The 20,152-nt window shown below is 37.7% G+C and overlaps 1 protein-coding gene across 1 annotated transcript in view; it reads right to left on the minus strand.

The window, feature by feature from the left end:
- The window catches only part of LOC133765277 (bifunctional heparan sulfate N-deacetylase/N-sulfotransferase 3), a 167,085-nt gene that overhangs the window by 144,785 nt on the left and 2,148 nt on the right, over positions 1-20,152 (minus strand). Inside the window, exons 2-3 of the mRNA XM_062198898.1 lie at positions 17,354-17,442; positions 16,442-16,671 (exon numbers count right to left, since the gene is read on the minus strand). Coding sequence (XP_062054882.1) covers positions 16,442-16,671; positions 17,354-17,442 — 319 coding nt within the window. The remainder of the gene's footprint in view (positions 1-16,441; positions 16,672-17,353; positions 17,443-20,152) is intronic.

Raw genomic sequence — 20,152 nt, forward strand, 5'->3', positions numbered from 1 at the left:
CTGTGAATGTGATATTGGGAAATCTGTGGTTTTTTCTTTAAACATTATTTATTTGAAATGCAGAGTTACAGAGAGAAAAGGAGAGCGAGCGAGCTAATGAATCTGCTGGTTCACTCCCCAAATGGCTGCAATGGCCAGGTCTGGACCAGGCTGAAGCCAGTAGCCAGGAGCCTCTTCCAGGTCTCCCACGTGGGTTCAGGGGCCCAGCCACTTGGGCCATTTTCTGCTGCTTTCCCAGGCATATTAGAAAGGAGTTGGATCCTAAGTCGAAGAGCCAGGACATGAATCAGTGCCCATATGGATGCTAGTGCTGCAGGCAATGGGTTACCAGCTGCGCCACAGTGCTGGCCCCAATATGTATTTTAAGCAAACACTGTAAGTGATTTCTCTTGCTTTTTCTGTGGTTTGTAAACTCATGACAATAATAGGTAAGCGAGTAAATATCTCTAAATATCTCTGAGTGAAATGATACTGAGATGATGCTGATGGCAAATTCTATTCCTTAAAATATTGTAACACCTTGGTTTTTGTTCACTCACAGATTAAAAATCAGTTCATCACTGGTGACTTTAAATAATATCTATATTTTAGGCTTATCAAAATAAAAGTACAGTTACGAAGCAAGGAATATGTTACAAGTGAGTAACTTGAAGGTTTAGTTTAAATTCAGCAATGATTTTGCTCCTAATAGAGAACCTGAATGAAATGTGTTGATGGCTTGAGAACAAAGACATGCAGTGAATTACCCTCCTGGATTCTCTTTCCTCTTGAGGATGTTTCATTGACATTGTGTCAATTTTTATATACTACTCATTCAAAACATGGCCTCCTTAGCCCATGCTGAGGCTCAGAGCTATTCCAAAAGTTTGACGAGCTTCCTCTTAGTCACTGTCATCTATTAGAGATGGATCTCACTTAAAGAAATAGAGCTTTTTCAAGGGCAAAAAGGAGCTGGTTCTTCTGAGAACGAGCACTAATTAGTTCTTGGGAAGTTACAAGTGACAATGCCACTAGAAATTAAGGGAAAGCAAGAATAAACGTCTTTTCTTTTCCTTCGATCATTTGCCTCTTAGTCAATTAATGACAATCACCCTGTATCAGAAAAGAAATGTCACAGACCAGGGAAATGTTTTCTCATCTCTCTTTATTCCCTTTCAATACTTTTTGCATTTCTAGGTCAGATTAGCAAATTGTGCAAAAGTCTTTTGACTATTATCCTAATTTGTCAAAGCAATTATGTTAACGTTAAAATGGGTTTTCATTGCAATGCCTTTATTCTACTGGAAAGACTGTCAAATAATTATTGTTAAAATGTTACACCAAATTTCCCAATGGTGTTTTTCCATATATCAGAAATCCAAGTCTGGCAGGATACAGATATTAACTATCTCTGATGACAGCAACTCAAACCATGTTAAGAGTTTATTGTCAAAACCACTCAATTCATTCACTCAAGAGAATCGAGTAGGTAACTGGTGCTGTGGCATAGCAGGCTAAGCCTCCGCTTGCAGCGCAGGTATCCCACATGGGCACCAGTTTGAGTCCCGACTGCTCCATTTCCCATCCAGCTCTATTCTATGGCCTGGGTAAGCAGTGGAAGATGGCCCAAGTGTCTGGGCTCTGTACCCACAAGAGACCCAGAGGAGACTCCTAGCTCCTGGCTTCGGATATGCCCAGCTCTGGCCTTTGTGGCCATTTGGGGAGTGAACTAGAGGACGGAAGACCTTTCTCAATGTTTCTCCCTCTCTCCATCTGTATCTCTACCTCTCAAATAAATAAATAAATCTAAAAAAAAAAGTAAATTGTCTTTCTATGTGAAGTCAACTACCGTGTCTCTTAGGATTCCTAAAAGAGCAATGACTCTGATATATGAGGGGTCTTCAAAATGTTAAGCAATATTATGACAAAACAGCATTGACTTCCCTTTTTTTTACCATAGTAAATTCATATTAACTTGTTACAACATGTCTGAACAAGAACAAGTCTGAGGCATCACAAGGGATAAGACATCAGTTTGAAATCAGTCCATATCAAAAGAATGGGAATTCTGCTCAAATTGAAGCAGGAAAAAAAATCCAATTTATGGTGAAATATGGATGAAAAAAGTGGCAAAATCATTAATGCTTTATGAGACAATAAGTTTATGGAGACAATGCCTACAAACAAATAGACATTTACAAATGGGTAACTCTGTAAGAAGCAATGAGACAAGGTTAGAGATGAAGCCAGCAGTGGTAGATCATTCTCATCAATTTGTGAGGATAAAATTATCTTTTTCATGATCTAACTGAAGAGGACTTATGATTAACAGCAGAAAAAATACCCAGCACCACAGATCATATTTCAATTGATTCATCCTACACAATTCTGACTAAAAAATTAAAGTGGAGTAAACGTCACGCTTGTTGGGTGCCAAAGCCATTGTGCCTAGATCATCTGCAGAGTTTCCAATAGAAATTTTTAACAAGTGGGATCAAGATCTTGATGTGTTTCTGTGACAAATTGGCAGTAAATAAAACATGTCTTTCCAATATGATCTTGAAGACAAAGCACAATCAATGCAATGGTTAGCAAGAGTTGGAAGTGGTACAGACAAAGCAAAAGTGATCCAGCCAAGAGCAAAGGTCACAGCCACAGTTTTGTGGATGTTAAGGAAATTTGTTCTTGCCTTTCTGAAAGGCCAAAGAATGATACCAACTGTTTATTAGGCGAGGGTTTGGGAAAGTTAACCAAAGTTTAGCAGGAAAGTGCCTAGGAAAGCATCACCAGAGAGTGCTTCCCTACCAGGACAGTGCAGGACAGTAACTATGCCAGAATTTCAATAGAAAATCATTAGGCATCCATCCTACAGCCTAATTATGGATAATTATGACTTGTTTTTGTTCCTAGACATTAAAAAAAGTCTTTAAAGGGTATGTATTTTTCTTCAGTTTATAATACAAAAAGGATTACATTGATATGGTTAAGTTTCCAGGATCCTCATCTCTTTACAGATGGACTAAACGATGGGTATCATCACTTGGAAAAGCATCTTAAATTTGATGGAACTTATTTTTAGAAATAAAGCATATATATTATATAATATTTATTTTTGTTTGTTTTTCAATTTCACTTTCCATAAACTTGTTGAAGTCACCTTGTATATTGTTCTGGTGTTATACAGGTTATTTAATCCAAAATAAAGAACAGTGAAGGTATTCTTATTTATTTATTTATTTATTTTGGATGGGTCATTGCTCAGTGTCTCAACCAGCTGGCTGAATTTCCACATGTAATATTTTTCCTTCTGTTTTTGGAAAACTGATTATACTTAGTATATATAACAGAGAGAAGAAAAATAAAAGACATAGTTCCATAAAAATAAAGTTGCGAGAATCAATGTAGGAGAAAAGAAGCACTACTGCACTAACCCAGACACCAAAGGAGCTAAACAGAGAACCACTAAGCATCAAGAATAGAACTGCACCGTGGTTGTTAGATAGGTGCAATTACAATGGTGATTCCAAAGAGGAAAAGACCAATAAAAGAAAATATGGTGATTGAAGCTGAGGAAGATGCAAGAAGAAAAATCAAAGAGAATAAAATGGAAAAGAGAAAAAATATGTACTGAAAATGGTGACCAGCACATAAATAACTGTGAGAGTCCTGAACAACTGGTTTTTAGAATGGTCTTTTAATTAGTCTCGTAACATATGCATTGCTAGAAACATTACATTAGAACTATTAAAGTAGTGAACTGATGATAGTCACACATCTGCTCCAAATGAGCCACCTTTGGAGAGAGAAATTTCCTAAACTGCATCAATGAAGAAATAGATACTTGAACAATCATTGTTTAGTGTTATGGGGAGTTTAAGATCACAATCATTTAATTTCTCTCAATTAATTACTATTGATTTAGAGCTAAATTAATTATATAATCACATGTATGCCATCAAAATTTTATTCTTATTTTTTAAAGATTTATTTATTTATTTGACAGTCAGAGTTACACGGAGAGAGGAGAGGCAGAAAGAGAGAGAGGTCTTCCATTCAATGGTTCACCTCCCAATTGGCCACAACAGCCGGAGCTGCGCTGATCCGAAGCCAGGAGCCAGGAGCTTCTTCAAGGTCTCCCATGTGGGTGCAGGGACCCAAGGACTTGGGCCATGTTCTACCGCTTTCCAAGGCCATAGCAGAGAGCTGGATGGGAAGTGGAGCAGCCAGATCTTGAACCGGTGCCCATTTGGGATGCTGGCGCTTCAGGCCAGGTCATTAGCCCACTGCGCCACAGCACCGGCCCCCAAAATTTTATTCTCTAGTGAAGAAAACAGTTGTATAGTAGTCAAATCTTTTGGAAAGTTCAGTTGTTACAAAAATTTGCTGGCATGATTACATGAAGAGCATAGCTTAAGGTACTCAGAGTAATGTCTCCCCAACCTGCCCTTCTAAGATAGCCTTCTAAGAATGCCTGGAACCTGTGAATCTGTACCTTACCCAGCAGGACTCTAATATAGAGATATTATTCTGGATTATCCAAGTGGGCCAACCTTATCACACAGGTCCTTGAAGGCAGAATCTTTCCCTGTGTTAGTAAGACAAAGATATGCCATGAATGAAGCACAGGGATAGGTAACATTGCTGGCTTTGAGGATGAAAGAAGGGAAACATGAGCCAAGGAATGTGGGCTGACACTAGAAGAGGGTTAAAGGAAAAGAAATGAGTTCTCTCCTAGAGTTTCAAGAAAGGAGAGGGACCTTGCTGGCACTTTGAACTTAACTCAGTGAGACCCACACTGGACATCTCACTACAGAACCATAAAATGACAAGCCTTAGTTGTTTTCAGCTATAAAACTGGCAGTAATTTGCACAGCAATAGGAAAATACGTAGTTTTTTTTTTAAATCTGTATGATTTGTAACTATTAATAATCATGTAAAATCATATTAACATAAGAAAGCAAGTAATGTTTTAAGGTAAAATTCTAATATGCACTATATGGATAAAATTTTAATTTTAAAATTTTAGTCTACCTACAAGTTCAATTAAAAGATGACTGCATTTGTTTGGTAACATATAGTCCATTAAGTATATCAAGTAGATCTAATAATTTGTTTTGCATCAAATTATTTTTATTTTTATATATATTTTGTATTTCAGTATACATTAAGTATGGCAGCCTATAAAAGTTAATATAAAAATGCTTGAGCTATTAATTCATGTTTCCCAGAGACTGACAATAGATCAGATTTTTTTTTTTTTTACTTTTTCTATCTTTGCATGCTTTTAAAAAAAGTTAGCAATGCTTGGGACCAGCACTGTGGCGTAGCGGGTAAAGCGTGTCGGCATCCCATATGGCCACCAGTTCAAGTCCCGGCTGCTCCACTTCCAATCTAGTTCTCTGCTGTGGCCTGGAAAGGTAGTGGAAGACAGCCCAAGCCCTCTGGCCCCTGCATCTGCATGGGAGAACCAGAGGAAGCTCCAGGTTCCTGGCTTCAGATCTGCCCAGCTCCAGCCATTGTGGCCATTTGAGAGTGAACCAAAAGATAGAAGACCTCTCTCTCTCTCTCTCTCTCTCTCTCTCTCTCTCTCTCTTTCTTTGCCTCTACTTCTCTCTAACCCTGCCTTTCAAATAAATAGATAAATAAATAAATCTTTTAAAAAAAGTTAGTAATGCCTGTTTAAAGCATCTTACAACTTCACATAGACTGTACAATCTGAGTACATGCTAAGATAGGAAAAGTTGAATTATCTGATTTGTGGAATATTTCTGTTCTTTAATTGATTCAGCATGAAATGTGTCTGTCACTGCACCACCCTAATTCACAGAAAGCTGCTCAACTTATAACAGTAACCACAATTGCAGGCAAGATACCTAAAAGAAGGCATGAGTGTCAAGGAAGCTGAACTCGTTATCACAAATCTTAAACTAAACCTTACCTTGCCCAAATCATTGTACTTATATGAGTCCAGGACATTTCACAAACTAATTTTTGTTTCAGACTGACAAGTGCATCCAAGGCAAAGGTTTGGACAGGAACCATCAAACTCTAATAGACTGTTTTCAGGATATAATTTGCTATAAAGTAGAATTTTGTAGGGAGGAACTGGTATGGACATAGTACTGCTGTGTTAGGTTCGCAACTGTGAAGTAGTGTGAGGTCGAAAAGCTCATATTTAGGAGTCAGGTACGCCTGTATTTCATATCCTGGGAGTGCTGTTTAGTTGTAAAATCTTAGATAAATTGGTCATAGTCTGCGAGCCTTAGTTTTTTTTTTTTTTTTTTAATATAATGTGATGTTTTAGTCCTTACATCAGTGAGTATTAAATGCTAATGAAAGTGAAGCACTTAACATGTAGTACTCAGTAAGTATTACTTTTGAGGTAGTTGCATATTCAATCTTTTCTGGTCCTAAAATTATAAACCACTAGAAAATAAATCTGAAACAAGATCCATTTACATTTTTATTTATTTTTTGAATCATGGGATATGTTAAAAAAGTAAAATCAACCCAGTAATCTAATTACTGACAAAAAGTAAATTTCCATCCTTGTTTTCTGACTTCCTTAATCAAAAAATGTCTCATTAGGCCGGCGCTGTGGCTTAACAGGCTAATCCTCCGCCTTGTGGCGCTGGCACACCGGGTTCTAGTCCCGGTCGGGGCACTGATCCTGTCCCGGTTGCCCCTCTTCCAGGCCAGCTCTCTGCTGTGGCCAGGGAGTGCAGTGGAGGATGGCCCAAGTGCTTGGGCCCTGCACCCCATGGGAGACCAGGAGAAGCACCTGGCTCCTGCCATCGGGTCAGCGCAGTGCGCCGGCCGCAGTGCGCCTACCGCGGCGGCCATTGGAGGGTGAACCAATGGCAAAAAGGAAGACCTTTCTCTCTGGCTCCCTCTACTGTCCACTCTGCCTGTCAAAAAAAAAAAAAAAAACAAAAACAAAAACAAAAAGTCTCATTAAACATAAATATATCCTGGGGCTGGCACTGTGGCTCACTTGGCTAATCCTCTGCCTGCGGCACCGGCATCCCAAGTGGGCGTGGGCACCGGGTTCTAGTCCCGGCTGCTCCTCTTCCAGTCCAGCTCTCTGCTGTGGCCAGGGAGTGCAGTGGAGGATGGCCCAAGTGCTTGGGCCCTGCACCCCATGGGAGACCTGGAGAAGCACCTGGCTTCTGGCTTCAGATCAGTGCGGTGTGCCGGCCGCAGCGTGCTGGCCACAGTGGCCACTGGAGGGGTGAACCTACGGCAAAGGAAGACCTTTCTCTCTGTCTCTCTCTCTCTCTCTCACTGTCTAACTCTGTCAAATACATAAAAATAAAATAAAAATAAAAACATACATATATCCTTTGAAGATCTTATAAAAGCTCTCTGACAGAGTAAATGTACATAATTTCCCGAACTGAATCAGATATTTCTAGTACCTAAGTCTTTATTTTGAATTCTCTTCTTGCAATATACTGATGGTCACTGCCTGGTCAGGGGCTGGCGTCACCTATGACAGACAGACCTACTTTTTATTTCAATTGAGGTAGATTCAGTGCAGTACATTATAAATGTAACCAGTCACCAGATATTCTGTTTATACATTCATGTGTTCAGTGACAGCATTTTGCCTGTTTTAAATAATTTAGAACTCATTCTTTTTGAATGTCATTGCATAACAAATGACTTTTGAATATTAATAGCAATAGAGATACATTCCATCTCACAATGTCACAACAAATTTAATACAACGTGGTAAGTGTAAGTAGATTATGGTTACAATATAGATTTTTCCTTTTGCTAAAATATTTTGTTACATTTTAAAATTGTTTCCTAAAAAATAACTTTTGTATAGTTGCTAGCACAGCAAGGGTGTGATAATAATATTGAGAATGATTTATTTTCCTTTATATTACTGTCACATCCTATAAATTTAGAAATAAACATTCTATCAAACTAAAACAGAAGTCAAAGGAGAAAAAGGGAGACAGAAAAGCAAACATTTCATATACAGTAATAAGGATAGCCACAAATTTCTTAATCTTTTAAAAATTATGAGCCAAGAGGGATCAGTGGAATTGGACATATTCTAGTATAACAAGTGTTCAGGTAGCTTCCATGAGGTATCAATCTTACCAGTATGAACATAAGTCATTATATATGAAGGGATTGTTAAATAAGCATAGTAAATTTCACAAAACTAGCCATAAGAGATGAGGGCAATGTTTACTATGAATAGATTCTCACTAAAGGAACTTCTAAAGGGTGGAAGTATTATTATGCTCCTAATCCTGTATATATGAAATACATGAAACTTGTATAACTTAAATAAAAATTTTTAAAAAAGGATATATTTCAAAAAGAGTGAGGTTCATTCATTCAACAAATATATGCTGAACCAGGCACACTGTTGGTTCGCGGGCTACTTCAGTGTGCAAAGCAGATAAGAAAATCTTGCCCTCACAGACCTGATATGTTTAGCAATCAAAGTCACAAACCAAAATAAATAAGTAAAATGTGAAGGTCCTTCAAAACTTTGTGGAAAAAAAGGAATTACAAGGTAAGTTTATTTTGATGTAAAATAATTTGAAACTGATACATAGTTTTTTTCATTGTACATTTTTTCCAGGAACTTTTTGAAGATTTTTCACATGCAGTATGTCTGGTAGTGTGCTCTTAAGCCTTTAACAATGGGTTTCTGTAAAAACAAACAGGGCCAGTATTGTGGCATAGTGGGTAAAGCTGCCACCTGGTACACTGGCATCCTGTCTGTGTGCTGGTTCCAGTCCTGGCTGTTCCACTTCCAATCCAGCTCATTATGCACCTGGGAAAGCAGCTGAGAAAGGCCCAAGTGTTTGTGCCTCTGCATCCACTTGGGAGACCCAGATGAAGCTCCTGGCTCTTAGCTTTGGTCTAGCCCAGCCCTGGCTGCTGTGGCCATTTAGGGATTGAACCAGTGGATGGTAGATCTGCCTCCCTCTATCTCTGTCTCTGTCTCTGTCTCTGTCTGTGTGTGTGTGTGTGTGAGTGCATGTGTATGTAACTGTGCCTTTCAAATAAATAAAATAAATCTTAACAAACAAACACAAACCCACCTAGATATAAATATTGCCCCTCCCCCCCAAAACTGGGAAAGGATGTGTCAGCAAGGGAGAAAGAGAACGATAGGCCAATAAGGGGAAAGAACATTTTAGAGAGAAAGAACAGCAGGTATAAAATCCTGATACAGGAAGGAGACTAGAGAGGCTGTAGCAGAGTAAGGGAGGGAAAGGAGCAGATGTGTGATTAGGGAGATAAGGGGAAAGGATAAAAGATTGGAAGAACTTTGATCTTTAATCTTGGTGAGATTAGAAGTTCCTCAAAGGTTTTGAGCAGAAGAGAAGCACGATATAAATTATACAAACTAATTCAGAGAGTTCATGGAAAATGCAATTAAAGAATGTTTATTTTGGTGACAAAAAAAGGTGAAGTCAATGCATACAAGGCTCTTTAAAAAGTTTGTAAAAAATGCGGATTATGAAAAAAATTTTCATAGATTTCAAAATTGTTTACACCAAAACAAACCTATCTTTTAATTCTATTTTTCCATGAACTTTTGGAAGTACCCTTGTATGTTAGTGCCATCACTCTGGATACTCTACCGAAAAGGGTGATAAGGGGAGAATCAAAGAATTCTAGCAGACACAAGAAGGGGAATGGTTAGCAAAAATCACAGCAGATACCTGGCTAATCTGATCAAATTTTGATAGTAGACAGCCAGCATTGTGGCACAGTAGGTTAAGCCATGGCCTGCAATGCCAGTATCCTGTATTGGTGTGCTGGTTCCAGTCTCAGACATTCTGTTTCTGATCCAGCTCCCTACTAATGTGCCTGGGAAAGCAGCAGATGATGGCGCAGGTACTTGGGCCCCTGCCACTCATGTGGGAGTTGCTAGCTCCTGGCTTTAGCCTGGCCCAGACCCAGCTGTTGTGGCCATATGGGGAGTAAACCAGTGGATGGAAGGTCACTCCCCCTCTCTCTGTCACTCTGCCTTTAAAATACATAAAATACATCTTTTATTTATTTATTTTTTTTGACAGGCAGAGTGGACAGTGAGAGCGAGACAGAGAGAAATGTCTTCCTTTTGCCGTTGGTTCACCCTCCAATGGCCGCCGCGGTTGGCGCGCTGCGGCCGGCGCACCGCGCTGACCCAATGGCAGGAGCCAGGTGCTTTTCCTGGTCTCCCATGGGGTGCAGGGCCCAAGCACTTGGGCCATCCTCCACTGCACTCCCTGGCCACAGCAGAGAGCTGGCCTGGAAGAGGGGCAACTGGGACAGGATCGGTGCCCCGACCGGGACTAGAACCCGGTGTGCCAGCGCCGCCAGGCGGAGGATTAGCCTAGTGAGCCGCGGCGCTGGCCAAAATACATCTTTTAAAAGCTCGATGTTAGAAAAAAATAAAATGCAATATATCATACTGGGTTGAATAGCAACAACATAGTTAAGAACCAGAAAAGAATGGCCCATAAGCAAAGGAGAGTGACACAACTGGAGATGAAGTGCCTTATATTTTCTGACTGAGGGTTGAAAGTACTAATATTGGCACTATTGTAACATACTATGTTTAATTAAGTTTCTGGAGAAATAACTATAGGAATAGAAATAACATATACTTTTTCAGGCATGGAAAGCCAAGACACTCTGGAAAAAAAAATGACCTCAATGAAAGATCTCTGTGAATCAAATCCCAGGGGAAAGAACGGGCCATCAGAGAAGGAGGTGCCTTTCTCTGAAGAGGGGAGAGAACTTCCACTTTGACTATGGCCTTGTCTAAATAAGATCAGAGTTGGCGACCTCAAGAGGCTTCCATAGCCTTGGGAGCTCATGACAAGAGCCTCGGGTGATTACTGACGCCATAAACAAGAGTGTCAAATTGTTAAATCAACAACAGGAGTCACTGTGCACTTACTGCCCATGTAGGATCTCTGTCCTTAATGTGTTGTACTATGTGAATTAATAGTATAACTAGTACTCAAACAGTACTTTACACTTTGTGTTTCTGTGTGGGTGCAAACTGTTGAAATCTTTACTTAGTATATACTAAATTGATCTTCTGTATATAAATATAATTGAAAATGAATCTTGATGTCAATGGGATGGGAGAGGGAGTGGGAGATGGGATGGTTGCAGGTGGGAGGGAGGTAGGGGGGAAAAGCTGCTATAATCCAAAAGTAGTACTTTGGAAATTTATATTTATTTAAAAAAAAGTTAAAAAAAAGAAATAACATATACTTTTCAAACCAGGTAGAAAATGACAATGCAAATGAAAGTAATAAAAGAGAGAAACAAAAGAAACAGAAGTAGCTGGGCAAGTATACAGTACAAAATAATATAGTTGCAATAAATCCAAATGCATTGATAATCTAATTAAATGTATATAGGCTGATCTGGTTAATTAAAAGACAAATACTCACATAGTAGATAAAAAAGTGAAATTTGTCTGGAGGCTGTTCTCCAAACCCATTTATAGTGCAAAGACACACATAGAAAGAGCCTGAAAACTATTAAAAATGGAATAAGGCATAATTTTCAAATGGTAACCAACAGGAAGTTGAGACAGCTGTATTAGTATTAGATAAACAACTCTAAAGGCAAAAAAAAATTACTGTAGTTAAAAAAACCACAAAATGATAAAATATTAAATTAAAATACATGAACTTGACATAGATTCAAAACATATAAGCCAATATTTGATAAAATAGAATACTTACAATCCACCATCAGAGTTGAAGTAAACACACTTATTTTACTGATAACAAGCACCCCATTCTTTGTCCTCTCTCATTTTAAAAATCAAAGTGGTAAGAATATAGATTTGTATAAACATAATTAACAAAATTAAACTAATAGGTATGCCATAATTTTAGACTATTTCCTAAATACATGAGGAATATTTTATACAACTATAAAACCATCCTAGCAAATTTATGGTATTGTTATCAGAAAGACACATGTATCCACAGTGGAATACAATTAAAATGGATGTCAGCAAATAAAAAATAAGAAACATTAAAGACACTAGAAAGGAATTACAGAAATGTGTTATTTAAGGCAAAAAGAAAGGATTAGTATTGTTCACAGCGTGCAAGACTTGACATCCAAGCAGAGCATGTAAATAATGAATAGCCTGGAGAAATATTTGGGAGCTTCCATTTTTACTTATGACAGAATAATTGATTGCCATTGCCTTACTCCCACTCCACCCCTAGACATTTGGCATGGTAAGTTCTTTCCCGGTGGTTTTATGAAGCTTCTGGTTTTCTTTAGCTGGAGCAGTGAATATTCATGTGAGCCTGCAAAGTCAAGCATACAGAGCTCACCTCTCTACATTCCAGTCACAGCCTCTCAGGGCTGGCCCCAAGCAGTACTGGAAAAGCCAGCCAAGTTTGTCTTCTGAGCTTGATACCACTTCTTAGAGTTTTATGGCTTCCTACTTCTATTTTCAGCACTTTCTTTTCTCTAGGCACTCTGCAACCTTCCTTTAGAAGGGAAAATAATGATAAAGTCACTCATGACATTATATTAAACATTTAAGATCTACTGTCTCTTCTGATGCCACTTTAAAAATACAGCCTTTTTTTTTTTTAAAGAGCTAATCCACAGTTACGGAAGTATAAATCATTGAAATGTAAGCAAACAGTGTGAAAGGTCTGGGATCCTGACATACGGGGAGGGGTTGCTGAGTACCTCCAGAAAGAGGTCTTCTCCAAAAAGAGTCAGAGGCACCTCTTCAGGTAGATGTTAGAAAGTTTGTATGAGTTAGAAAGGGAATGTGTAGTTATCACAGAAAGATATGAGGAGGGAGGGAGGGGAAGATGGAGAGGGAGAGGAAGAGGAGTAAAGAGAGAGAACAGGAATATATGTACATATTTTTACTATTTATTTTTTATTTATTGAGAGTATTCAACTACAGTGTTCAAGAAAACCCTAAATGACCACCTCGGCCTGAAGTTCTTTAAAACATGCTCATATTGGCCGGCGCCGTGGCTCACTAGGCTAATCCTCCGCCTTGCGGCGCCGGCACACCGGGTTCTAGTCCCGGTCGGGGCACCGATCCTGTCCCGGTTGCCCCTTTTCCAGGCCAGCTCTCTGCTGTGGCCAGGGAGTGCAGTGGAGGATGGCCCAAGTCCTTGGGTCCTGCACCCCATGGGAGACCAGGATAAGCACCTGGCTCCTGCCATCGGAACAGCGCGGTGCGCCGGCCGCAGCGCGCTACCGCGGCAGCCATTGGAGGGTGAACCAACGGCAAAAGGAAGACCTTTCTCTCTGTCTCTCTCTCTCTCACTGTCCACTCTGCCTGTCAAAAAAAAAAAAAAAAAAAAAAAAAAAAACATGCTCATATTATTCAACAGCTAGGTAGGTAAGGCTGATAGTGCATTGCTACTTCTAAGTTTCCCATTAAATAAGGAAACATTTTCTGTTCCACATAAGAAATTAAAAAAACATCTATGCAGGCCGGCGCCGCGGCTCACTAGGCTAATCCTCCGCCTTGCGGCGCCGGCACACCAGGTTCTAGTCCCGGTCGGGGCACCGATCCTGTCCCGGTTGCCCCTCTTCCAGGCCAGCTCTCTGCTGTGGCCAGGGAGTGCAGTGGAGGATGGCCCAAGTCCTTGGGTCCTGCACCCCATGGGAGACCAGGAGAAGCACCTGGCTCCTGCCATCGGATCAGCGCGGTGCGCCGGCCGCAGCGCGCCTACCGCGGCGGCCATTGGAGGGTGAACCAACGGCAAAGGAAGACCTTTCTCTCTGTCTCTCTCTCTCACTGTCCACTCTGCCTGTCAAAAAGAAAAAAAAAAAATCTATGCAATAACTGTTTTCATAGTTAAAATTTATGTTATGCATTATCTCTCTAACTTTGGAAGAAATAGACTATGTGAACTTTAATTTTCTCACATTTTTTCAGTTTTCCTAATACTTCAAATAGAGAAAATAAAATATTTGCTCATAAATAGTAATTACTAAATAAAGGAACTTATATTAAAATATTTTTATTAATTATGTACTATTAGATACCCAATCCACAAGCTTTTCTTAGCTCTCATGATCTTTGATGTTCCTTCCCTTCTCTGGGTTAGTTGAGTCACTATAACTAACTCTAGGACCCTCTAAGATTTAGCATCAAATACTCCCAGTCCTGAGCAAATGAGGATGGACTGATGGGTTGCTCACCCTAACGCCAGTACACCCTGCAACTGCTGTCTAATTTTACCTCTCTCTTTCATATCAAAATTTCTCCACTGAGGACGCCATATTTACTTTCTTTTCCTCTTGAAGCTGTGGTCCATTCCTGAACTCACTGCAACTGGACTTCTGCCTCTATCCCTTCAGTGTTTGAAGAAATTGAGGTCTTTCGTTTGTGTCATTGATAGACCCTCCCAAATCATCGCATAACTCCATCCCATGTACTTAATAGTTTCTAAGACACAGTGCACACTATACCGTTTCCCACAGCTTTACTTACATCAAACATGCAGACATCTTTAGTATTCTCCTTACCATTTTGCAAGGTATCTACTTATTTATCTCTCCCACAAAACAATACATACATTAAGAGGGAGCTGAATTTTATCTTTGTATCCCCAGTGCCTGTGTTAGTGTCTGGCATGTGATATGGCTGTATCACTTACTGAAGATATAAATGCTCAGCATGATAGCTTTTCTCTGTACTCTCCCCTGTCATCTCTTTATAAAGGGATAGGACCTCAGTTTATGATTCAGATACAGTAGAAATTTGATAACTACATAGAGAACAAATGGATGGATGCTTATACACTCAAGGTAACTGTCTGCAGTGAATTAGTGCGTTGAGACAATCACACATTTCAACTTAGAAGTAGTTTAAAAATCCAAATAATTAAAAATGTATTTTTAAACCTCTAGGTGATTTATACAATATGTTAATATTTAAATATGAGCAACTCATAAAGTACACATGTTACATTAATCTTTAATGTGTTCAATGAGCCTTTAATTTTTTATACCCTAAAAATGGCTTAACCTTTACAATAAAAAATGAAATTATATTTTGTATAATATTAGAGTACATTGGGGGTTTGCATACAAAGCTCAGAGATTCATCTGGAATAATTAAAATGCTACATATTATGATAATTTTACATCATAATATGTATAAATTGTAAAAACATTTTATAATAATTTGAAAAGGAAAAATTGGAAAGAGAATCATATATTGTTTGCAATCTTTATGCATATGACAAATGCTTAAACTAGCAGGTTTTAATTCAGCTTTACTTTCAAAAGTGAATGGCAAAAGACTTAATGGAAACTTCAATAGAACTTCTTTATTAATTTCCATTGAACTAAAGGAATAGACTGAAATAATGACAAGAATATGAAAAATTTTTCTTTCCTTTTTAGCCTTCATACTCTTATAATAATACATTAAATGCTTCTTCAAGTTTCCTTTGCTTATTTAACTCATGTGATGAACATTACTATTATTTGCCAAATTTTTAGTAACTATAGGAAAGAACAATCTCCCAGCCATATTTTTGACACCTGACTTAATTATAGATTTTCTACCAAAAGTTCAAAGATTTACAAAATAAAAGCTACATATCAAAACTCTCTCACATTTAAGAGAAATCAGTATGTAATATAACAGAGATAGAATTTCATGACATTTTGAATAAGCAATTAAGGTAAAAGTAGATCATTTTAAGTTTTATTAAGAGCAAACAACCAAGTGTTTATGTAATGTAATCAACTTTAAATGAGTACTATCGGTTTAAAGAAAGTGGTTTTACACAGTGACAATTGCAATGCAATTTAAGTTAAGCACGAGCTTCATATGTGTACCAGAAGTAGTCAATGTAATCAACTTAAATCCTTGCATTTATATGAATATAGTTATATTAAATAATATAAATACAAATATATTTATTAATTAAATTATTATAACATCATATTAATATATTATTACTATATCACTACATAATATTTTATAAATATATAAATTATAAATATATTAATATATATAAATATATTAATATAACTATGAATAATATGCATATATTAAATATGTAGTTATTGCTCTCCATATTTAGTAATGCTAATTTTCAATTTCAAAAAAATACAAGAGAAAATGAGTTAATTTCAAAAAATCTGAAATAGCTTACTTATAAGATCTATAATTCTTAAAAATTTGGGGGGAGTATTTATTTTCACTAAAACAAATTCACTTTGATTTCACATTTAAATGGAATAAGTCTTCCATTAATAATAGGGTTTTTTTTTGAGGTAGATAGTGTCTGGAAAATAAAATGGTTTCTACTCAGTACTTATCAATCCATATTACTGTAGCTTGCCTCAGACTTTCATGATAGCACAGAAGTGCCATGTTCTGAGAAACTCTGTAGTCTTAGTAGAAATCACTTTGAGAGAAAAACTAAACTTTCAAGTTTTGAGATGACAGAACCTTACCTTCACATCATTGGTGTTCATTCTGGTCCCCTCCTTTCCCACAAATATATCATCAATGTCCACAAGGATGTACCTGTCCAAAGACAATGCCAGCTTCTTCCCTGACAAGTATGAAATGGCATCTATGAAGATGAGCTTGTGCAGCCAAAAGTTCAAGTTGTTTCCAAAAAGAACTCGCTGGATTCCATCATGAAGCCCCAGGTCATGGATGATAGTGGCATAAAAAGCACCTTTAGAGATGGGAGGAGAAAGGTTTTCTGGGGTCTTTACTTTGGCAAATATTACTGGTTGGTAAGCTGAGTGATTAATCTGAAAAACTGTCCAGTCATTTCCAGGTAAAGAACCCTTTTCAAGCTTAGAAGATTTGGTCACATGGAGCAATGGAGAATGAGGATTAATGCAACAATCTTTTACTGCAAGGTTTCCATATACAGAAAAAGGGAAACCTTTTAACTGAAAGCTCTGTACGCTCTTCTCACTAGTTTTGTGGAATCCAATGACACCCACACCATATTCTACACAATATTTATCTAAGAGGCTTCGGTTCCAAGAGTCCATATTTATATACTTTAAAATATTCTCGTAAATAATGAGAATGTATTTGCCTTTAGTTTTGTCTGTAAGTGCTGGGAGATCGCCCTTTCCAGGAGCAATCTCTATGTGATACTGGAATCTACTTGATTCCAGAATCATAATGATGTCTTGTCCAAGGGATGAGTACTGGCTCTCCACAAACACAAGGACGATGGGGTCTGTCCTTGAGGCATCAAAAACTTTCGTTGTCTTCACTTCCATTAGTTTATATGGCAGGTGCTGGAGGTCACCACAGTCCACTTCCGAAGCCATTTCAGAGAGCTCATTTTCTTGTTTGTAGCCACTATACAGATAATAAGCAGAAATAATAATGCTTACCATACAAAAAGTGGTAAGCAGAATAACTGTCCTTTGAAAATGTCGGTGAAGCTTCATGATAGAACTCACGTCTTCTGTATGTTCCTTGACTATTCCAAAGGAAGCACCATGAAAAAAATGTGAAAGAAAAGATGGTGTTTCGGCTACTTTCCCAGTCTTAGTCAATAGTTTATGTCACCATTGCAGCACATTTGTATTGATTGATCAGGACTCACAGGAAATATAGTCTGAAAAATAGAATAAAATAAAACAGAATATGAAACATTCAGTCTGTATCACTAATTTGAACATATTTTTATCTTCTTGACTGAGATAACTGGTAGACTATGAGGCAGATGAACTGTAATGATGTATGTTAGGAAATCTCTCCTTTCTTTTCTGGATTTTTTTCAGATCTGGATGAGTACCTGACAGGGATAGAATAATAATAAGAGTTCAATAGGCACAGGGACTCTGGCTTAAAAGGCAAAAAACACTGGACTAAGTAGGATTTTTTTTTTACTAGAGGACTTTTTCATCAGACTATAGATAATATAAACATCATATCACAGAGAAGTCACATGTACACATCATAAAATACACACAAAGGCTATTCGTGTTTAATCACATGCACTGAAAGTTTATAGTAGTTTGAACATATTATAATTAAGCACCACAATTAAAACCTAGTGTTTTTCTTTTCTAAAAAATTGCTGACAATGAACTTTGTCATTCGATATTTTTCAAATTCATTAGAGAACCAACACTATAATATTTAGTTACATTAGAATAATTCTTTGAAAATGCAGATATGGTCCCACAACCCAACTGATAGTCATATGGTGAGATAAACCTGAGGAGTGAAACACTTGCCAAGGTTCCTTCAATTCTGATATGAGGGCATGTCATGCTGGCAGCAGGTGCTCTTGGGAAATATCATGTTTATTAATAGATTCTCTTTTTGTATAATTCTATTTCTGCTTTGGGTGAGAAGGTTCAGTTATTACATGCAAAATAAACTTTTTTAATAAATAGTGAAAACAATTGAGCTATCATGAAATGCATTGTTACACAATAGATTCAAATCCCTTTCATATCTTGGTAACCTTTGAAAATTAATTAGGTGTAAAAAATAATAAGAAAGAAACATAAGTGCTTCTTCAATCAAAATTTAACAAGCCTCATGGTCTTGATGAGTATTTTCATTATTTATTGGAGGGCTAAAAGCCACCTAGTAAGATAAAAGTGCTGGTGAAAAAACATTGTATTTGATGTTTGCCATACATTTGTGTTCATTACACCTCTCTTTCTTATTAATTGTGTTATTTTGGCCTAAGCATCTTCCAAATGAAATGATGAGGTCAGAATACATGTTCACCAAGAACATTGTGGTGTTCTATACACTAAAGTTGTATAAAATTCACCTGTGAAATAAGCAGTGAACAGTATTATGAATAATACATTTATCTTCATGAATAATATAATCTGGAATGTATCTTTGGGATATTCAGACTATTTTCCCTGTAAATTATATACTGTAGTTTATTCATTCAAATATTTGGGGTATCTGAATATCCTATGTCATTCATTCAAATATTTATGGGATAACTATATTTCTATTTAAAATGTAAACTTTCAGTGTAGTGAATTTCTTTAAAAGGTTGTAACCCACAAAGCAGACACCATGACCAGAACGATAGTATGTGGATTGTGGACTAGCAACAAATAAATATAATATGGTGAAAGAAAAAAGAGATCAGGCAAGTGGCAGAGTCTGTCAAATGCTCTGGGGGACAAGATTTGGGTAGGGCCATGAAGAACAAGGGAACTTGAATAAACATGTGAGACACCTGAGACACACACAGAACAGTATAGAAGCAGGAGTGAGTATAATACTGGGCAGTGGACATGAATGAAGAGTGGAAGAGTAAGGATCAGGGCAATTATAATCAGAACAGCCTGGTACTAGCCAAAAGAAAAAAGAAAAAAAGAAAGAAAAGAAAAGAACAAAGAAAAAGATGGGTAGACCAATGGAACAGATAGAAATTCCAGAAATCAATCCACATATCTACAACCAACTTATCTTTGTCAAAGGAGCTAAAATCAATTCCTGGAGCAATGACAGTTTCTTCAACAAATGGTGCTGGGAAAACTGGATCTCCACATTTAGAGGTATGAAGCAAAACCCCTACCTTACACCTTACACAGAAATCTGCTAAAAATGGTTCAAAGACTTAAATCTATGACCCAATACTATCAAATTATTAGAGAACATTGGCAAAATCCTGCAAGACATCGGCATAGGCAAAGACTTCTTGGAAAAGACCCCAGAAACACAGGCAATCAAAGCCAAAATTGACAAGTGGGATTATATCAAGCTGAAAAGTTTCTGTACTGCAAAAGAAACACTCAACAAAGTGAAGAGGCAACCGACAGAGTGGGAGAAAATATTTGCAAACAATGCAATTGATGAAGGATTAATATCCAGAATCTATAAAGAGCTCAAGAAACTCAACAACAACAAAACAAACAGTCCAGTTAAGAAATGGGCAAAAGACTTGAACAGGCATTTTTCAAGAGAAGAAATACAAATGGCCAACAGACACTTGAGAAAATGCCCAGGATCACTAGCCATCAGGGAAATGCAAATCAAAACCACAATGAGGTTCACCTCATCCCAGTTAGAATGGCTTTCATACAAAAATCAACGAACAATAAATGCTGGCAAGGATGTGGGGTGTCAATAGTGGAAGCAAAGCTTAGAGTGGAAATTGTCTTGAGCTACTGATACATACTTAATATTCAGGAGAGTGGAATGAC

This window comes from Lepus europaeus, chromosome 8 (genome assembly GCF_033115175.1).
Source record: "Lepus europaeus isolate LE1 chromosome 8, mLepTim1.pri, whole genome shotgun sequence".
Classification (NCBI taxonomy): Eukaryota; Metazoa; Chordata; class Mammalia; order Lagomorpha; family Leporidae; genus Lepus; species Lepus europaeus.